This window comes from Malurus melanocephalus, unplaced genomic scaffold (assembly GCF_030028575.1).
Source record: "Malurus melanocephalus ecotype Western Australia unplaced genomic scaffold, MMel_1.1 scaffold_474, whole genome shotgun sequence".
Classification (NCBI taxonomy): Eukaryota; Metazoa; Chordata; class Aves; order Passeriformes; family Maluridae; genus Malurus; species Malurus melanocephalus.
The window spans coordinates 153,852-174,919 of NW_026623706.1; the positions used below are offsets into that span (position 1 = coordinate 153,852).

A 21,068-nucleotide genomic window follows, 5' to 3' on the forward strand; every position below is an offset into this window, starting at 1 on the left:
CTCAGGATCCAAACTGCGGCTCCCAGGCTGCCTTCTAGCCCAGTCCACGAGCCTGCTCCTGCCTGCAGTGCTGGAATGAGCTGGTGCTGCTGCTTTGTGAGTGTCTTCTCTGAGGGCTGGTGCCAGGGCTGTGCCCAGCACTCCCTGCCCTTGTTCCCTGGCTCTGGGGGAATGACCCAGCTTTGGTCCAGGTGCCAGGGCGGCACCGAAACAGGGAAGAGCTGAGCAGGGCCTGAAAGGAACAGCTCAGCCTCTCCTTGGCCTTTTCCAGTGGCCTTTTCTCAGCCATGCAGGGCTGCTCTGTCTGCCCTGTTGTCCTGGAGACTTCTGGGCAGGGAATTGTCAGGGCTTTGTGCTTTCCCTCCACAGCCACATCCAYACTGACAAGCAGGCAGAGCTGGGATGGTGGTGGCTGCCAAGAGAGCTGTGTGCTCGTAATGTAAAGCGATGTGGAGGTGGGTGCACAATGCTTTTCTTAACACATGTGGTGATGTCTGTCACCAGAGACCCCCATCCACCCCCATCCGTGTTCCAAAGGGCCAGGATTAGCCCTGCTGTTGGCCAGGAAATAATGGAAATGAGTATTTGCACTGAAGCTTAGACACAAATATTTATTAAGCACAACCCCCCCACCCCTTCCCCTTGAGCTGTATTCATTTCTAATATATTAATCCATTTGGCAGATTATTTTTTAGAAAAAAACCAAGTACCTGTGGGTTGGAAATTCCCCATTAAAATGACATTAGCAAATGCACATGTAAAAAATAAATAAGCTCATACATTCAAGTATATGGCAAATAATACCTCAATAATACCTCTGAAAGCTTAATGGTCAGATTCCAGTTCAGCACCTGGCTGAGAGCTGCACAGGCCTGCGCCTGCAGCTGGTCAGGTCATCTTCATCATCAATGTTTTCCTCCTTTACAAATGCCAGCTTGGCTGGTAGGTGGGGAGTGGGCAAGTCCTCCTCTGCCCTCTCCAGAGCTCTGCCCAGCCCCATGAGGGAGGCTCAGCCTCAGCCAAGCAGCAGGTGAGTGCTCCCAGGTAGCAGGTAAACTGCAGCTACCGCTCCACATGGTCAGTGCAGGCAGGGTAAATGCCCCATGAGCAGCATCACTGGTCTAAAAAGATCTCCCTGCTGGTTGGGAATGTTTCCATCAAATGCATTTGAAAGAGAAAGTGCTGATTTATTCTCTGCAGGAACGGTGCTGCTTCGGCACAACTCAGCCTTGGAGTTTCTGAAGTCCAGCATAGTCTGTGGTYAAGCAAAGGAAAAATACTGCACCTCCTCAAGGCAGGATACTGCTTCCCTCCTCCAGCTTTTCCAGCTGGTCCAAAAGGGGAAGGAATGACAGTAAATATGTGTGGGACTGACTTCAGCTCCCCAGGCTGGAGCTTTCCTGAGGCTCCAGTGACTGGAGCTTTCCTGAGGCTCCAGTGACTGGAGACAGGTGGGCAGAACCAGAGTGCCTCCCTGGGAGCAGCTCAGGGCTGCTTTGGGGAGGAATCAGAGCAGGGAAGGGCCATTGTCCAGAGCTGCTGTTGGACACRGAAGGGAGGAAGGACGAGCCATAGGCAGAAAGCTTTGCTGGCTGTTGAAGCAGRGTCCTGTCACACACAGGTTCTGTCTGGACACCCTCACCTTGGCTCAGTGGCACCAGGAGCTGTCCCTGTTTGCCCTGGGCTGAAACGTTGGGCAGAGGCCTCCTTCCCCCTGTCCAGGCACAGCCCCTGCCCTGGGGCTGCAGTTGTGGCTGCAGAGCTCMCTGGCTCCAGCGGTAACAAATCCTACTAAAGCTCAGGATGAATTTTAGGCTTTGCTCCTGCTCAGGAGGTCCTGCAGAGCTGCAGCTGGAAGCAGAGCATGTCCAAGGCTCTTCAGAGAGTCCTCAGCAAACCTAAAATACACTCAGGTGTGYGGGACCACGATGCAGCTGGCGTAGGGTAAGGTTTAAAGGACTTGGGCTCTTTTTCTCTGTAGAAGGAACAAAGCTGAACAAWATGTTCCAGGGAAGGATCCAGAGCCATTTGTGTCAGGGAAGACAGAAAGACTTAAAAATGGAAAAGGTGTTCTTCCCTTTCCCTGTTTAATTAAAAGTGTTGTGGAAGTAAAAGATATCAAGGCTGGAATTAACTACCCCCTGTGGGCTCCTCCAAGTTCCTGGGGTTTTAGGTGATCAACTAAAGTGCTGCTAAAGTCTTCCCTTTGGCTGTGCCCAGTGAGAGTGGCTGAGAGTCCTAAAAGAGAGTCCTAAAAAAACCCTTGTTTAAAAACTCCCATCCATTGGGCTTTCCCATAGGAACACGATGGAGGTGCAGCTCCCGGGACAAGACTGTGGGAGCACAGGAGCACTCRGGCTTGAACCCACCTACTCTTTTTCCTTTTTAAAAAAACAAAATAAAGCTGAAACAACCCTAACCCCAGACCAAAGCCCAGTTCTTAGCTGGAACCAGGCCTCTGCTGCTCCTCCTCGGCCTCCTCCTGGGTTGAGGCCAAATCCACGCGCTGCTCGTCCATGCGTTTGGCCTGGACACGCTGGATGAGGCTGAAAAAGTCTTCATCAGGCATGGTGGGGCCACGGGGGACAGAGTCTGGGGGGGCACAGCGCTGGTCATCGATCCTGGAGGACTGCAGGGGAGAGAGTGGTGTTAGCACAGGGCAGGGCAGGGCCAGGACAGCCCTGCCACGGAGAAAAGGCTGGAGCTGAGGTGCCAGAGCTCCTCCAGCCCTGTGCCCCTACCTGACACTTCATGAGCATGTTGAAGAACTCATCCCCRGGCTCCTGGGCATCCCCCTCCACACGCAGGTGGCCCAGGTTGTTGTGGGTTATCCGCAGGCCGGGCAGGTTGCCCACGTTGGCACGTTGGTCATCCAGGCGCCTGCTCTGGGAGCTGGCRATGAGGTCAAAGAACTCCTCTGTCTGTGGAGATGCCATCAAGGTGGACTGTGCTGAGGGGAGAGAAACACGGCAGGGTCACAGCTCTGCCTGCCCTGCCTGAGCTGCAGAGCCCAAATCCCCCTCCCCAAACTCCAACCCACACAAACCCTGCAGGCAGGATGGGGGAGACCATGGGGACCAGCTCCTGGAGGCCACCAAAAGTGCCACCTCAGGCCAGGAGATGCTGTGCCCTGAGTTGCACCCTCTGCCTGGGTGCAATCCCTGCTGCTTCCAGCCCTACAGAGAGCTGCCACTGCTGCTTCCACTCTGGTTTCCACCCGGAGCCAAGAGGTGCAGGCAGAGCCCGGCAGTTGCAGGTGAGCACAGAGTTCCCGAGGGCTCCTGTGGCTGTGAGAGGCACCTGCATGGTCCAAACTGCCAGAAATAATTCCAGACAGGCCACCAGCAAAGCCCCGAACCTGGCAGCACCTGCCCAGGCCCCCCGGAATTTCAGGCTGTTTGCTCAAGGAGAGGCTGTCACGGCTGCAGGACCTGCGTCAGCACCAGCAAAACACTCCTGGGCTCTGCTTCTTYTCACCCCACAGAGCAGAGTCAGCCTGGGCTGTGCTGGAATCCCAGTCCAGAATCAGTACCTGCCCTCTATCTACCACTGAACCTTTGGAAATACCTCCGGGCAGCGCTCCCTGGACAGAGCCTGCTGGCTCCTGCAGCTGCTGGATAAAGAAATGCTCCCAGACACTGCACTCGGATGGGGACAAGCAAAGGAAAACTAAAATCCAGCCCAAGTGGTGTTACTTTCCCTGGAGCACATTCTGCTCCGAGCCTCCTGACACGACAAGTTCTTAGAGCCCCAGCTCATGGAGCTGCAGAAACACAAGAAAATCTCAGTGCTGACGCAGAGATGAGTTTCCTCCCCTTCAGCTCACAAAGAATCCTTGAAAATAACACGTCCAAAAGGCTCAGAGCCCAAATGAGCCGAACAGAACGTGGGGCTGCTCGTGCATTCTTTATAAAGCTCCACGTTTTCAACCCCGTCTCCTAAATTACAGCTGTTACAGCCAAATGCACTTGTGTGTCAGAAAGGCATCACTTGACAAAGCAATGCTCATTTCCACCTTATTTTTAGAYGACAAAAACCCTCTCACCTCGCAGCCAACCTGCCTTCCTGCCACAGCCTGACCCTCTCTGCTTCAGCCCCTGCCCCGGCACCTGCTCCTGCTGCTGCGGCTCCAGGAGYGGTGTCAGGGGTCTCCTCCTCTCCCATCTGCACTTTGTATTCGTTTGGAAACTGATGATGAACAAATCCATCGGTTTAAATTACTGGTTTGAGCCCTTTGTGCTGGTGGTTAAGCATGTGAGGGTGATCTGTGCATTTTAGAGCTTCTCCCCGGCTTGGGTTAAACAAAGGCTCTGAACACTGAAAAAGCCACGAAACCCAAGTGCAAACACAGCCCTGCCTTTCCTGCCCTGCCTATTTGTCAGGCGCCTTCCTCGATTTATCCCTGTCCCTCCCAGGGCTGAGCTATTTGCCTGTGCAGCTTCCCACTGTTTATCCATCCTTCTGGCTCCTCTGTCCTCACACAGCACCTATCACCACAGCATCCAACAACAGTACAAAATCCAGAAGTTTTTCCTCCATGGCAACGCTATTACAAAAACTGGCTATATTTTAACTTGCCTGAGAAAACCTGACCCAGCTCCTGCATGTCCCACACCCCAGGCTCTTACAGAGCTCCCTCAGCAATGACCATCATCACCTTTCTCCTGRAGGTACTGAAGTGGCACAAATCCTTGTCCCAACCTCCCTGTTCAGAATCCAAGACCTAAAGACCCGCACTGAAAATATCCAAGTGTATTTTGCATTTCTCCCGCTAATTTACTCCCCAAACCTTAGCTCACATTCCCCGGCCTTTCCCTCGGCAACCATTTACATAAGAATTTTTTCTCCTTCCTCAAATAATGACGGAGATTGCCAAGGAACTGCTAAGTTCAGAGGAAAACATCACGGGATGCACTGCAAACCACAACAGCTGGGCACGCCGCGGGAGCAGCGTCACTCCCACAGGAATGGGGGCTCGAAAACGCGGCGGTGCTCACAGATCCGCTCTCCCAGGGCAGGGACCCGCGTGGCAGCCGCCTCCGCAGCCTCCGCTGGGCACTCCTCCAACGGGCAGCGCTGATCGTCCATCCGGTTGCTCTGGAACTTGCTCAACAGGTCAAAGAAGCATTCCTCGTCCGAAGGGGTCCGGTTGATTTTCTGGAAAAAAGAGAGAAGAGAGTCAGAACACCGTGAACAAGTCCCCCGAGTTCAATCGCTCTGTCCGACACAGCCTCGGGAATGGTCGTGGCTTCTCCTGGTCTGGTCAGGGGCTGGTTCCTGGCTGTGCCCCTGGCCTGGAGCCTGCTGGGGTCTCTGTTCCTTGGTGCCCCTGATCTCAGAGGCTCTGGGCACTGCCACAGCCCAAAMCCAAGCCTGGTGCATGGATGAGCCGCATGCAGAGCAGCTGCTGTCACTGCAGAGCTTCCAGAGGAACCTGGAGGCTGAAATGGAAACGGGGGAGGAAAGGGGACAGCATTCACCCTGGCTCCAAGGTGGGCTTCTGGGCTGGAAAGGGCCGGGCTCAGAGCGGGATGAGGGGAGCCACACAGCCACTGAAGTGCTGCCGTGTGCCCAARGCTCAGCCCAAGCTCAGGGTTTGCCTTTCCACCAGTTAAATCCAACTTTTCCACTGCCCTTTGCAACCCAACGCATCCCTTCCGTGCGCCTGTGTCCTCAGCACAGCACTTGTAACAGTTACACAGCTGAAAATGCCACAAAATTACAGTTTTTCAGGACAACAGCTCTSGCACCAGAGCCCCAAATGAGCACCTTGCACTGGACAGGGATATATTTAAGTTGTGCTGCAGGAGCCTTGCGTTGGAGGCAGCCTCTCCAGCAGGGAGAGGGGCTGTGTGTCCTGATCTGGAGCAGACAGAGCACCAGGAACAACAGATCCTTCCAAAGAGTCACTTGGAACGGGAGATAAAAATAGCCAGTGATTAGARGGGCATCTGCCAGGCTTGGGGATATTCCCTGCGTGCCAAGCTGGTYCCACCAGTTGCTGGGAAAAATATCACAACAGAAAGCAACCAAAACCCCCGACAACTGGGTCTGTCTTTGCTGAGCTGTTTTGTTGCAGAGTTGGGGAAGGGTGGTCCGGGAAGGGGCACTGGGTCCTTTCTGGGGCTGCACATCCCACCAGGGGATGGAGAGGGCACAGGGAGAGCCTGCCAGACTTTCCAGCAGGAAAAGGGATTCCCGTGGCTGCTGATGAAGCAAAATCCCTCTCCCAGCTCTGCTGGTGGCCACTCTGGGCAGTCTGGGAGCCCTCCCAATCCTACCACACACAGTGCCATTCCCATCAAAGCTCTTCCCTGTGGCAGGGACAGGCAAAGCCCTTCATGGGAGCTCTGCAATGGGGAGAGACTTGTGCTGATAGGGTTAAAGCCACAAGTTGGATTGGGTAAACGAAGGAAAACAATTTTCCTGTATGCTAAACGAAGCAGATGAGATGCACTCAGCTTCTATTTAGGGCAGCGTCAAAATTAGCAGCAGGCCAGAGARGAACATTGGCAATGTGGGAGCTGATCAGGGAGGGGAAAAACCCCTCTCACCTCCTGCCACGTGCTCATCCACTAATGGGGCCACAGCTCCAACAGACCCTCTGAGCCACCTCGGAAATCAAAGCTGGCTTGGGCTTGAACTGAGGGTGAACTGCATCTCTCACAGCTCTGCTATGTTGGGTTGTGTGACCCAAATTTCAGGGTAGAGCAGGAAACCGGCTCATTCACACCAAACCTCCCTCCCGCTTTTCCACGAGTGCATGGAGTAAATCAGAGCAGTCCTGGATCCACGGGAGCAGTTCCAGCTGGCAGGAGCAGCCTGGCAGTGCCTGGCCAGAGCCTCCAGCTCAGAGCTGCCCCTCCACAGAGAGCAGATCCCCCTGGGGCMCATCCTGCACAGACCCTGCAATTTGGGGTGTTGGGATCCTGCTCCCAACGTGCTGGGAGAGGAAAGGGTGCTCTGAATCAGTAGAAGGGCAGCCAGAGCATGGAGGTGTGTGACGGGGCTGGCTGTGAGCCTGGGTAGATCCAGGGGCACCCAAGGGGCAGGAGATTGGTGCCCGTGGGCCATGTTAGGGCTGTGTTAGCCCGGGATGGTTCATGGGCAGCCCCAGGGCAACACCTGCGGGCACCAAGCTCCCTCCAGCCAAACCCTGCCCCAGGCCTGAACCTCTCTAATTAAAATGCCCCAATGTGACAGGGCACRGAGTGCTYGGCTCCTTCCCTGCCAGRCTGCTCCCAGCCCCAAGGCTGAGGGCAGATGGAGGTGATCCCACCCTGGGGCTCGCCATCTGTGCCCGGGGCTTGGCACAGCCGGGGTCAGGAGGCTTCCCCAGAGCCAGGGCATCAGCCCTGCACAGCACAGGCWCACAACCGATCCCAAACGGCTCCAGCTCTGCTTTCCAGCACTTCCCACCTCGTGGCTGGTGTCCCTGCCTGGCCTCATCCCGTCCGCCGCCTCCAGCACTGCAAATGCCCAAATTCTGCCAGCTGTCACCTTCCCGTGGCAGCCAGACACCGTCACAAAGAGTAAAACCGACCCCATCTGCACGGGGCAGAGGGACCCGGGGGCTGCTGGCACTGCAGACATCACCCTGGGGCAGATCTGGCTGCTTGCCCTTGGCACAGGCACAGACACACTCCCACCTCTGCCCACACAGGGACAAGGACAGGGAGCAGCCTCTGCTCCTGCTCCCGGACTGCAGGCACAACAGGGAGGGCACCATCCCATTCATGGGGGTCAGAGCTTTGTTCACATTTTCTGAGAGTGGCCACAAGGACTCTCYCTCCTCACACAGGCCACTGGAAAGCATCCAAGCTTTTGCACGCATTCCCTCGTTGGTGGAGGAACGGGCTGTTTAACCTGCCTGGGTGGATTCAGGATGTGTAAAACCACAGCTGAGGTGTTGGCAAGGCAGCAGAGAGCAGCTGCAGAGTGACAGGAGCCTGCTCTGCCACTGTCCCCTGTCCCTGCAGGTTAGGACCACCAGCTCCTCAGCAGCCCCGAGCCCCAGGCTGTGGTCACTACTCCCCGTGGAGGAGGACAAACCCACCCATTTTCCCCTCCAATAAACTCTTACACCAAATAAAACCTGTCACAGTTTTTGGCTGAGAAGCTCCTGGGCTGCCCAGCTCTGCCCTGAGGTCCTGCACACGGAACAGCATCTCCTGGGTAAATCCCTCACCCCAGATGTGCGGCTGAGGTCAAGGCTGAAGCGATCCCAGGCGAGGCAAAACAAAGTAAAAAACTACTCCTGCACCTCAACCCCCTTGGCCATTTTCCCTGGGATTTGGGAAAGCCACTGACAAAGGCAGAAAGCCTCAGTGCAAGAATTGAACCATTCCCCAGCTCCCAACAGCTSGAGCCACAACCCACAAATCCCTGCAGGGCTTCCTTTCACCATGGAGCTGCTGCCCACCCGGGACTGTGCTGAGAACCTTTCTGTGACACATTCCACTGCCAAACCCCATCCTGGGGGTTTGGGATGCCCATCCTGGGATCAGCACCCTGTCCCAGTCTCTCTTTGGCACCTGAGCAGCCCAGATCCCCTGTCAGCCCTGGCTGTGGCCCCCTCCACACCAGCACCTGCAGCCAGAGATCCCCTCAACCCAACGCTCYGCTGGCGGCTTCTCCCACAGCTTCCTGCTGTCCCACAGCAGCTTGGGATGCAGCTGTTCCCACAACACCACTGAGCCCACCAAAGCCCATCACATCTGCCCTGGGACAGTGCCCCATGGGTCACCAAACACCACAGCAGGCATTTCTGTGCTGGCCAAGTCATAGCACATCCCTCAGCAATTCCACGGTCACCCAAACATGGGGGAAACGTCCCCTTCTAAGGGAACTTTGCCCAACAAACCAAACCAAACCACACCAAAGACACTCACAACACCCCCAAGGGCCAAACCCTGTCCCCCTCTGTCAGACCAGCTTCTCTCMCAGCTGGTGGCCCCAGGGCACTGACCTGCCTTTGGCTCCCTTCCTCTCCTCCAGGCTCAGCCTCCTGCAGTCCTGCCCCGGTGCAGGATGGAGCTGTCAGGCTCAAGGGCTGCTCACTCCGGCTTGTCCAGCCCTCGGAGGGGTGGCAGGGACCCGCAGGCAGGACCCAGCGATGGATGGAGCCTGGCGGGTCTGGCACAGCAGATCCAGCTCAGGAGCTGCAGCCTGGAGGCATCTGGTGTGTGCCCAGGTCAGGGAGGAGCGTGGGCAGCGGCGGCTCAGGGATAACCCAGCAGCTCTCACTGTCACCCCTCCGAGCGCTGCCTCCGCCTTTAAATGCGTCCACCACGATCCCACCTCACTTCAGGGAGGACACAACCTGCAGATGAAGTGACCTGGCCACATCCACAGTGACAGAGCTGGGACAGGACCCAGCAATCAGTTCCCAGCACCAAGTTCTYCCTTGTGCAGAGCCCTTGGAGATCTGTGCCCTTGTCCGAGCAGGCTCTTATCTGCCCCRGGCCTGGCTCTTCTCCATTCCCACACACCCATGTCCACGTGCTGTGCCTTATCTGCCTCTCCCCCTATGAACCAGACATGTCCCACTCCTTACCTCTCTCTTTCCAAGGCAGCAACCTCAAAATCTCCAGGCAGGAGCGGGGCTGGTGCTGCTGTGACCACCAGTGCCGAGAGCACCTTATCCAGGGCTGTTTGTCAGCCCCCTGCACACAGCTTTTCTTTATCCTTTATCACCTCACCCCACAGAGCTCACCGYGGGGGCTGCACCTCTGGCACGACCACAGCCTCAAACCCCAAAAACATCAGGCACCGAACTTCCCCACCCCACCTGCAGAAAGGCACCGAGGGGGAGGTTTGCAGAGAGGCAAGCGGGGGCTGGAGGAGAGGAGTGGAAGGAAATCCCTGGCTGAAAGCSACAGCCTGTTTTACCAGGAGGTGAAACGCCTGGAGAATCGTCCCTGGGCTGCAGAGCGGGGCTGTCCCTGTCCCCAGCCACCTCGGCTGGAGTCCCCACTCCTCGCCAGCTCCAGCGGCAGCAGAGCTGTAAAACTCGCCCGTTCTTTGCTGAGGACACGGCTTCCCTTTCCACACCAACCCTCGGGCGCTGCTGCTGTGCTCGCTGGTGACAGACACCGTGTCCCCACCGTGTCCCCACCGTGGCTCAGGGACCCACCGCCCACCCTCGGCACACCCGGAGCAGCCCGAGCACCGCTGCAGCTGCAAAAATATTAATAATAAAAAGTTCACACCGGAGCTACCTGAAAACTTTAAACCCCCGAGCACCGACGGCACACCCCGAGTGAATCCTGTGTGTCTCTGCATCCACCTCCTCCTCCCGCTCCTCTCGTTGCAGAGAAAGAAGGAAACACAAACAAACCCAGGGTTTTGCTTACTGACCTCAGCAGCCAGCCCTTCCCGGAGCTCCGGCTCTCACATGTCCGCGGGCAGGAGCGCTGCCGGCGCTGGGAGCTCCAGCACCCGAGGCTCCGGCAGCCGCGCCGGGCGGGATCCGGGCGGGATCTGTGCAAAGCGATGCCGAGAACGTCGCCGGCTCCAGTGACCCGCTGGCTGCGAGCTGAGTGAGGCTTAAAGCGACAGCCCCGCTGCCACCTCCTCCCGGAGGTGCCCAGGCTCCTCTCCTCTCCTTTCCTCTCTCTCCCTCACCTCGCTGCCACGATCCTCCCGTTATTAGATGATGCTCTTAAACACACAGTGCAGCTACGTGAATATTTAGCTTCCCTTCCACCTCCTCACCTCCCACCCGCCACACTCACTTTACCTTAAAAATAGATTGGGATCGATTCTCCCAAACTACATCTGCAAACACGCTCGGCTCCACAGGCACAGGCACCGCGGCAGCAAACGCTCRGTGCACGCTCAGACACAATCTGATCGTTTGGATTTAAAGCACCAAAATACTGGAGGATCATTTTTAGCTCCTGATAGTCCTCCTGCTCCTCATATTATTAGATATGTGTGGTTTTTTTGTCTCATTGCAAGAGCCGAGGCTGCTCAGCCATAAGCATCTCTTGATTTAAACGTACCACTGCTCGACAGAGGSAATCTTCTAATTGCAACAGGGTTTTAAACAGGGAAGGATGGAAATGCCACGCAGCAGCCAAAGAGCTGTTCTTACCTCACGTTTGTGAAATGGGGATTTCTGCCAGTGAAAGGGGGCACTGGGAAGAGAAGCACTTTGCCAAAGGGGCAAAACGGGGACAGAGCCCCGCTGGCACTCTCGGCCCTCTGTCCACACTTGTCCTTCATTCTCATTTTTCACTGCAAAAGTAGGAAATTTGTTTAACCTGAGCAAAAAATGTGGCTCTGGGGAACTGCCCATGCTTTTGCACACCGGTGAATTCATTTCCAGGGGTCACACAGTAATTTCCAGAGAGAGATGGAAGCTSTGTGGGACCTAAGGCTGGCTTTGTATCCGACAGTGACTGAGGAGGGAAAGGAGGGTTTGAGGGAGGGCRGGGCACAGATCCTGTGAGCTCAGTGCTGGTGCTGCACCCCATTCCCACTGGGGCTGGGATCAGGAGATCCACGGASAGAAAAAGGCAAGGGAATGAACCAGGAGTGGGGCTCTGGCCCTGATCTGAAGAGCTGAGGCACCTTGGGAGAGCTCTGAAAGGTGGAATCTGCAGCTGGCATTGGGGGAAATGCACAGAATGGGTAAAACACAGGGCACACACAAGGTCAGTGCTCAGAACAACATAAGGAAATGACATTTTCCCTGTGAGTTTAGGATGCAGCAAAGGAGAATGAGTGAGACATCTGTGATCTGCAGAGACACCACCTACAGCAGGGTTTGGAGTTGAGGGAGCTGAGCGTGCCCTGGGCACAGAGTGCCCTGTTCTGTGCCATCCAGCCTCTGGCACAGCCCATCCACACCCTGCCCRGGCCCAGGACATGCACACGCTTCCCTCAGAGCACGAAATTATCACCCTCACTTGGACTGTTTTCAAAGATTTTTTTTTCCCTTTAAACAACTCGCCCACTCATCCCTATAAACGCCGGTGCTGAAAGCTGGTTCTGTTGTTAGGATTTCAAATAACTCGGGTTTTATTGTTCCAAACAAAATCAAAATAACTCACCCACGCTCCCTCCTTCCGTAATACAGTGAGTGCTGACCTGTTGGGACCGTGCCCTGCTGCCACACACGGCTCAGCAGTAGGTGACAACATCATTTCTGATTGAATTTGGAGGAGCCTCGGGGCTGTCTGGCTGAAATGTTCTGACCCCTGTGYTGCCTGCAGTGCTGATCTGACTGTCGTTGCCACCGTCACCAGATTGGGCCACTTTGTGCCACAACCACATTAATATTGGATTTGCAGTTTTTCCTCAGCTACACAACAACCTGTCCTGAGATCACAGCCCTGAGACCAGTGGGAATTCTGTTTTCTCTTTTGTCTATTCAAACAGTCCAGTTAATGTAGCAGCTTTCCCACATGGATTTTGACAGCATTTACCATGCCAGGCTGGGTTTTCCTGTCACTATTTAACAGAAACACACCAGCCTGGATTTAGCACCTGTACTAACCAAGGACATGAAGCAGAAGCATCATCACTCCAGATCAATGTCTCCAGCCTGTGGAGAGGATGAGAAGTGTAGAGATCAATCTGATCCATCAATCCCCCAAACACCAACACTGTGCTTGAAACAGCTCAGGTTAGAGGTGGATGACAACAAGCAGGAAGTTTTTGGGGTGTATCCCCAAAAAGTCACCCTCSCCAGGGTTGTGGCTGTGCACACCAACACACACCCAAGCAGCAAAACACCAGTTTAGCTCCAGCTCTCTGCACTCAGATGGGATGGAACCAGGACCAAGCTCAGCCCTGGAGTCTCAGCTGAGCAGCACTAATTTGCTAAACTGAAATAACTCTGCTCTTGAAAGGCTATAACCCATATTCCTGGTTAATTAGCACAAGGTTAATATCTAGAGCGCTTTTTCCATCCACCTCCCCATGCCAGCCCCACAGAGCAGGGCAGGTGAGCTCCTAATGGTGATGGAGATAATCCCTCCACCCCCTGTGCTCCCTGCACCTCACTTTGGAACCTCCTGACAGTTTGCTTTGAGAACACTTTGCAAAAAAAACAAAAAAACCTGCTTGTCTCTGGATTGCCAAAATTGTGCTGCTTTCTTGAATCAGACTTTTATTTAGACACCTACTTGCTGTGAGCACAGCGATGTTTCAAGAAGGAGCTTTGCCAGGGGTGGTGGGGAGGGGGAAGCCGTGCACACCCAWCCCCAGCAGCACCCACAACACATCCAGCCTGCACAGAAACACGCCCGGATCTTAATTAGTGTTTACTCACACCCCAGCAATGCCTGAAGGCCGCGTTCGAGATCAAGGCCTCCTTGTGCAAGGCACCCCACAAAACACGAAATCCTGGCCCTGCTGGGGCAGGGAGGGCTCCTGGGGTTGGGAGGTGTGGGTTTGCCGTGGTCAGACACGGCCCTGCTCGGAGCAGTTGGAACAGGCAAAGCAAAAATCAATTATCCTATCGGMCCCGAGCATCTCCTGCTCTGCTACCCGCTGCTGCAAACCCTGTCTGGGGTTTGCCCCACATGACAGTGCTCGGGGATTTGAGTGGCTTTAGATACAGAAAAAAATCCTTCTGGGACTTCCCTGCCCGTCCCGGGGGAGCGGCACCTCCTGCACCCGGGCAGTGCCAGCTCTGAGCATTGATCCTCTTCACTGCTGGGAGATGGAACCCTCCCTGAGGCACGGACAGCATGATCCAATATGGAAAAGATGGATCCACGGGATGGTTTGGGGCCCTGCCCTAATTGCACATGTCCCCAAGGAGCCTCTCCAGCAGTCCCTGTGCACAGAGCCCTCCACGGGGCTCGTGGGGCCACAGGAGAATGAGAGGGAGCTGGGAGCTCTGAAAAAAAAACATTATTGGGGCTTTTTTAGATTAATTGGTGTTAACTGCCTTGGGAGGCTTAAAAATAGCACTGCTGATGGGAAAAGTGGATGCTGAAGGTGAGCAGAGGCCACGTTTACCTGACAGGGGCTGTRCCCAGGCTGCAGCCACTGCCAAAACCAAGGACACTTCTGTCCCACTGTCCAGGGATATTTCCATCCAGGGACACTTCTGTCCAGCTGGAAGCTGAGAATTCCTTCCAGCACCTCCAAGCCTGACCCCCCTCAACTGCCTTCACACTCATCTGGGGACAGGGGAACCTCCCTGCTGCCACAATGGGGTTGATCAGGAGAGCTCCAGGATTTATGGTTCATGGATTCCCATCCTCCTCCTGCAGCCATGGAGGGCCCTCTGGCAGCTCCCAGRGAGCCTCAGTTTCCCAAGTACAGATGGAAGGAGAGCCCAGGGAGAYCCCAGAACCTCTGCTCACCCCAAGGGCACCCTAAATGCAGAGGAGAGGTTGCCTTGATGGGGCAGTGTCCATCCAAAAGGGGGTTAAGGAACAACCTGTCCCCTGAGGAGGTCACTGCCCACTCCCTGATCCCTCCTCCCTGACCACAGACCCCGGGGATGGAGCTGCCTGGGGGACTCTGGGCAATAACAGACAAAAAAAAACCCAAAAAGCCAAACCTGGCCCAAGGCTGTGCTGTGTTTGTGTCCTCGGGGGGAGCCTCCAGCCCTGCCCAGCCACTGTCAAAGATAAGGCTCAGACAAAACTGGTCTGGTCCTTCCTTGAAACCCAGAAAACATTATTAGCATGCATTTCCTGGTTTTTAAATATAATTTACATAAAGAGAAATGCAAGGTATTGGTAAAGAAAGGAGTCTCTGTGCAGAGCACAACCACAGCACAATCCCTTCCCAGCACAGGGATCCATCCATGCCAAACCCCAGCAGCCACAGCTGGGAGCTCAGGGACAGATGTGCAGGAAAATTGGAGCCACCAGAGGCCCCTGTGTCACCTATGCCACCCCAGCTCCAGGGATTTAAGCCCAGGCTGGCTGATTTGCATCCTAACAGAACCTGGGCTATGATATTTTTTAAKCTCTTGTGGCATGTGAAGTTTAATAAATGCCAGAGGCCGGAACTGTGAAGGTACAAAGCGCCCCAGGCACGGCAGAGACCCAGGAAAGGAATGAAAAGTTCTAGATTTTGAGAGAAATCAAACATTTGGAGGTTTATCGCTCTGGGTTTGGCTTCAATTCATCCTTTTTTYCCCCCCAGTGCTGTTCTCTTTAAAGTGACAGTTTCTAGGAAATGGTGAGGGTAACRTCTCTTTTACTGTCTCATCCCACTTGATGGCTGACAGTTTGCCGGGAGAAAAGGTTGTGCAAGGAGGAGAGCAGACCTCAATTACGGCTTCAAAGTGCCAATAACTGCAAACTCACTTACAGTGAGTCAAGGGAAGAAGAATGGATTTGGGGAGCTGGGTTTGTCRCCTCCAGACCTCCAACACGAGCCTGCTGGGTGACCTTGGGCAGCCAGCTCAGCTTTTCCCTCCTTCCTAGAGCAGATTGTTCTGTAAGAGGATCTTTTTACRTTTTTCTAGCTGTTCATACAGAGCTCAGTGTGATTCCTGCATTCCCCTGATCCTCATCCTGAGCCATCTGAGACAATCCCAGAGCTGGGAATTGTGGAATTGTGTCCTTGGTGTCACCCCTGCAGAGCCCAGAGCCTGGACACCCCTCAGGCACAGTGGGAAAACAGAGAGGGTGTGGAAGCAACAGGAATATCCCAAAATCATGGGGACTGGGGACACTGCCCCAGGGAGCACAGGGCAGCTCCCTGCCTTCTCCAAGGGTCATTCCTGGGCTCAATCCCTGAATCTGCTCAGGAAGGGTCATTTCCAGATTCAATCCCTGGGATCTGCCCCCCAGGAAGGTTCATTCCCAGTTTCAATCCCAGGATCTGCCCCTCAGGATCATTCCCAGTTTCAATCCTTTGGATTTGCCCCTCAGGATCATTCCCATTTTCAATCCCTGATTCTCCCCCTCAGGATCATTCCCATTTTCAATCCCTGAATCCCTCCCTCAGGATCATTCCCAGTTTCAATCCCTGGATCTCCCACTCAGGATCATTCCCAGTTTCAATCCCTGAATCCCCCCCTCAGGATCATTCCCAGTTTCAATCCCAGGATCTGCCCCTCAGGATCATTCCCAGTTTCAATCCCTGGATCTGCCCCTCAGGATAATTCCTATTTTCAATCCCTGAATCCCCCCCTCAGGATCATTCCCATTTTCAATCCCTGATTCTCCCCCTCAGGATCATTCCCATTTTCAATCCCTGAATCCCCCCCTCAGGATCATTCCCATTTTCAATCCCTGAATCCCCCCCTCAGGATCATTCCCAAATTCAATCCCCAGGCACAGCACTCTCCCGCAGCTCTGCCCAGCTCTGCCCTGCCTCCCTCTCCCTCACACAGGCTCATTGGATAATTACACAGAAAACCAAGGCAAATCCCAATTTTAGTGCCATTATAAAACAGAGAGGGGGAATTCATTACCTGGCAGCTGTTAATATTCAAGGAAGAAACTGATAATTTGCCTCTGAGGCAACGAAYGCAGCAGAGGCAGCAAAAGGCAGAAAAYGCTGCTGCCTCCCCCCACCTGCTCYRTGCAGCCACTTTYTGCAGAGGTTCTCCATCCCCACATTTATTTCTCTGCCTCCCATGCCAGCATCAAAGTTCCAAAGAGGAATAGGGCTCTGCTGCAGCTCCAGATTTGGGAGAGCAGCTCCAGATTTGGGAGAGCAGCTCTTACACCTTTCCTGGCTCAGGCAGATCTGTGCAGCATGAGTTAAAGAAGAACCCCACAGCTCAATAAAGAGAGAAAGACAGGCCAGACAATTTAAGGTGACTCTGGGGAGACAATCAGATCCCTGAGTGCTTCTCCCCACAGCCCAAACYCCTGGAAGAGCCTCCCCATCCCTGTCAGGCTCGAGCTCTCCAGGTTTCCCTGCACATCCCTCCTGCAGCCTCCCTGCCCCGAGCACTTGAAAAGGTCCCACGAGCTGAACAAGGAGATAAAAACACTCCCAAAGCCTGGCTCAGTGTTTACCTGCTCACTTCCAGCAGGGCTGACACCACCACAGCAGCCTGCAGGTGTCATAGGAACGGTCTGAAATTCAGCAGCAGCTGCTTTTCCTCTGTCCCTGGCTCCGGCTTCTCCCCCGAGCTCCGAGCACGTTTACACCAGAAAGTCTGAGCGGCACTAATGGCATAATTACAGCCCTGCAACAGAGCCAGTGCAGGCTGTGGCTGCACCAGGGTGTGATTGGCACTGCCCTTGTGCCATGGGACTCACACAGCAGGGCCAGCCTGGGGTTACAAGGGAGGGAAGGTGGAAAGGTGCAAACCCCGTGTTCCTGCTCCTGAGAAGAGGAAGCACCAAGCTCCTCTYAAACAAGGCAAGACACCATGGAAATGGTGCTCTGGGGCCAGAAGCCCCCAAAGRTGGCACATCCTTGCACCCCAGTACCCATTCAGCCCCCTGGGGACACCTGGCACCCCCTGATTCAGCAGGGACAGGCAGGACCCTCCACTCTGCTCCCTGCCACCGACCCCAGACTGACCCTTATAGGGTCAACCACGAGCATCCTGCAAACCACCAATCCCCCAGCAAATCCTGAGACAGAAAACCATCACAAGAACCCTGGCAAGCTGCCTCTGGGGCGGGGATGTATGACCTACAAAAAATTTCCTTTTTTTATGGTTGCTTCTCACTGTAATCATAAARAAGGCCTTATAAAAACATTTGTCCCAGGGAATGTTTGACGATGCAGAGCKCTTGAAAATTGTTCAATGTCTAAATACATCAGCAACCCACCCCTGCAAGTCGTCAGTGCAATCAAACACAGCTCCTCTTTGCCTTGACTATAAATGGGCTGGGCTGAGCTCAAAGTGGGGGACAGGTCTGCAGRGTGAGGAGTCACWGCCTGGGAAGGGCAGAGAGCAGAGGGTCAGCACCATTTCCAGAGCACAGACCCAGGGAAGAGTGGGTTGGATCCTTACCTCCATGGGTTTTGCTCCAAATAATGGACCTGGACCCAATTCAGTCCCATCGACCTCAAAGACTTCAGCTTGGACCTTAAACCCAGGCCCAGAATTGGGGCAGGCCCCCAGGAAGTCTTTTCCAGAATGCACAGCCCCTTTCTTCCCTGGACTCTCACTGCACAGAACTCACTCTCTCAGAGAGGAGGRTGAGGGCACAATCTCTGAGATTTTTGAAGCACTAGAAAAATCCCATTCTTCCTTCTCACCTCCTACCAATCCCCTGGAACACATCTGCTACCRCACCAATCCCGAGCTGGAGCGTTCTGACCTTCACCACCGTGGAGAGAGGGGTTAAATTTATGAGCAAGCCTTTGATGTCTGCAAGTCTCGTGTAGTACAAAACCTCTGCTTTGATGTTCCTTTTGGAAGAGAGGAAACTCAGAAGGTGAGCGCTGCACGAGTCCCAGGCAGGGATCTGGGGGCACTCAGAGCTGGCTACCCACGACTGCAGGCACAGGGACGGAGCTCTAAAAAACGTGACCAAAAGCATCTCAGACTCTGCAGAACAAACCCATCTTTGGTGTGGAGAGCAAGGTTCCCACCTGAGCTCAGGGGTGGACAGATCCCTGTCCCTGCCCATCCCCAAACACAACCAGGGCTGCTCCTTCTCCTCCCAGCAAGCACCAGCCACGGAATTCCTGCACTTCAGGGGGTGTGGGAAGAGTGAGGGATCCTGTGAAACAGGAGCTCCCGAGGCACGGGGGGATTTTGCCACGCTCTCCTACCTTCCGCAGCAGCTGGGCCATGGCTCCTGCCATCCATCCCAACATCCCCACGGGCTGAGCCCTCCTCTCGGGGCCCGGCAGAGCTGCCAGAAGGGACAGGCTGCTCTCCATCCCCTGTTTGCTCACATTTCACTCTTCCCTGCCCTCCCCGCCCCCTCCCATGGGGAGTTTCCCAGCAGCTCGGTAATTAGCAGCATCATCAGCGATGCTAATAACAACCAGCACAGCTCCTGCCATGCCAAGCTCAAACAACTTTAGAGCCATCATCACGCCTCTGTAACCTCCCCGGGGGAGGCAGGGAGCAGCGTTACCCCATCCACGGAGGGGGAGAGGGAGCTCAACAACAGCCAGGGGATGGGAGTGAAAGGAGGGAGAAGGAAGTGTCTTTATAAACAGACTCTGATTCTGGGGATGACTCTTATTCTGGTTATCCCAGAATAAGAGATATTGGGAGATATTGGGAGATATTGGCTGATATTGGGAGAAAGAAAGAAACAATAGGAAGGATTTGCATAGGAATTCTACTGATTGGCTTACCCCAGTCTATGTTAATAAACTACAAAAGCAGAGACATAAAGATGCATATAAAAAAAAGAAGAAATGAAGAAGGGGGATTTCATCAGGCGTTTCAGAGAACCTGTACCTCTCAAGTACCTCAGCAAATGGGGAAAGAAAGAGGGAACCGAGGCCGGGAAATTGGGATAAAAGAGTCCTCTAGGAATTTGAGAGACCCCCATAAGAAACACCTGTGACCTCTCCCTTTATTCATGAATGAAGTTGCAATACTCCTCTATCTCCTTTTTAAACGTAAGCCTCTAGTGCTTACAGATTCATTTTCCTAACACTGGGATAAGTTTATTCCCAGGGCATCCCTGCAGGCAGCCTGGGCTCTCTTCTGGGATTGGGGCACTCACACTTTACCAATGAGATCATTACCAAGAGATTAAAGAGAATTTTTGCTTTTTCCTCACCAAATGAGGAATCTGGGCGAGTTGTGGTCTGATCTCTCCACTGCTCCCTTTGATTACAGAGGTTCCCGTGGATGGAATCACAGTTTTTGGATTCCCCTACAGCAGCAGAACTTTGCTCTCAGCAAAGCCCACGGGACAGCGCTGACTTYAAAYATTCTGAGGTCTGGCCCGTGCTGYAGGGTCRKCCTGGYAAARCTGTCAGTACCATACACACAGCAAAACTCCCCTGAGGTGACCCCACTCAATCCCCAGAGCCACCACAGAGCCCTCWGGCCACTCCCCAAACCCCACAAATGCTGCCAAGAGGTCACCAGAGGTGGCAAAGCCCCACAGGCCCTTTTTTTGTTAGGCACAACCCATGGATCCACAGCTACACTCCTAAGGAATGCTTCTCCCAGCTCTTGATGGAGCGTGGCTTTTGTTTGGTCTCTGGCTGAATGTCTGAGTTAAAAATACGAGGCTATTTCTGGCAGAAATGGGGTTTTTTTTTTCTGTTTTTGTATCGCCTCGTGTGCCCCCATGCTGCTGTCTCCTCTCCAGCTCAGATGAGCTTTGTTTTCCTTCTCAATGATCATGTTTGCACCGGTGAACTGCAGGAAATGTTTCTCCCAGCAGACCATTTCCACGAGCAATGTTGGGAACGGAGGATGAGCTCAGAGAGGGCTAAAAAAAAACCCAGTTGGTGTAAAAATCCGGTCTCCAGCGGCCAGAGAACTGAAAATCAGGAATTTCTGTGGTAAAAATGGGATGTGGCCATGCTCTTATGCACACAGCACAGCRGGATATGCTCTCCCCATGATCCACAGATGAGGAATAAAGTACTCAGAGGTAGAAACACCTTCAAGCATCCCCACTCTGCAGCCAGGCTCCATCCCAACAGCTCCAACTCCTTCCTACCCAGCATGAAAATATTGAATTTCGCTTCTCTTAAATACCAAGAAAAAAAAAAAATCAGGTCTATCTTTTCTGGCTTGGATTTGCTCCATCTGGGATCACTGCCTGATCACAGAGCTGTGATAGTGTGCTACAGACTGAGTGTAAAGCAAAAACCTAAATCCAAGCACCCATGAGATCATTGATTTTTTTCCCCGTTACGCTTTGTCTCTCCTGGCAACCAGCTGAGGATTTGGGGCTTCTCACTTGAGATCACAGAGTTCAAACCAACCCAGAAATGTGGGAGTGATCCCCGTGCCCAGGGTGGGAACAAACCCAGCACAGCTGCAGGGAAGCACCCCAGCATTTGTGTTTGCTGTGTGTCACAACAAATATCAACACAAACGGAAGGGAACGGCCCCAAAGCAGCAGAATTGCCAGGTTAAAGGCAGGAAAAAGGCACCTGGGGAGCTTTCCAGGATATGGAGCCAAGCACAGACTGAGCAGAGCTCCCCAACACAGAAAATGGGAAATCACCCACATCAGGGTAAG

General features: G+C 54.1%; 1 protein-coding gene across 10 annotated transcripts in view; it reads right to left on the reverse strand.

Annotated features, from left to right (window-relative positions):
- Positions 1–1,431: 1,431 nt before the first annotated feature.
- Positions 1,432–21,068, reverse strand: part of GPSM1 (G protein signaling modulator 1) — a 62,973-nt gene continuing 43,336 nt past the window's right edge. For 5 of the 10 annotated variants that reach the window (XM_057380849.1, XM_057380852.1, XM_057380851.1 and 2 more), the window contains 3 exons: positions 4,998–5,157; positions 2,742–2,950; positions 1,432–2,629 (listed from right to left, as the gene is read on the reverse strand). In XM_057380849.1, the coding sequence (XP_057236832.1) occupies positions 2,441–2,629; positions 2,742–2,950; positions 4,998–5,157 (558 nt within the window). In that variant the 3' untranslated portion in view covers positions 1,432–2,440. Of the gene's footprint in view, positions 2,630–2,741; positions 2,951–4,997; positions 5,158–8,968; positions 9,131–10,220; positions 10,275–10,359; positions 10,591–16,952; positions 17,116–18,672; positions 18,804–21,068 lie in introns of those variants that run through there. The other 5 variants (XM_057380855.1, XM_057380856.1, XM_057380857.1 and 2 more) reach the window with 5 other exon arrangements.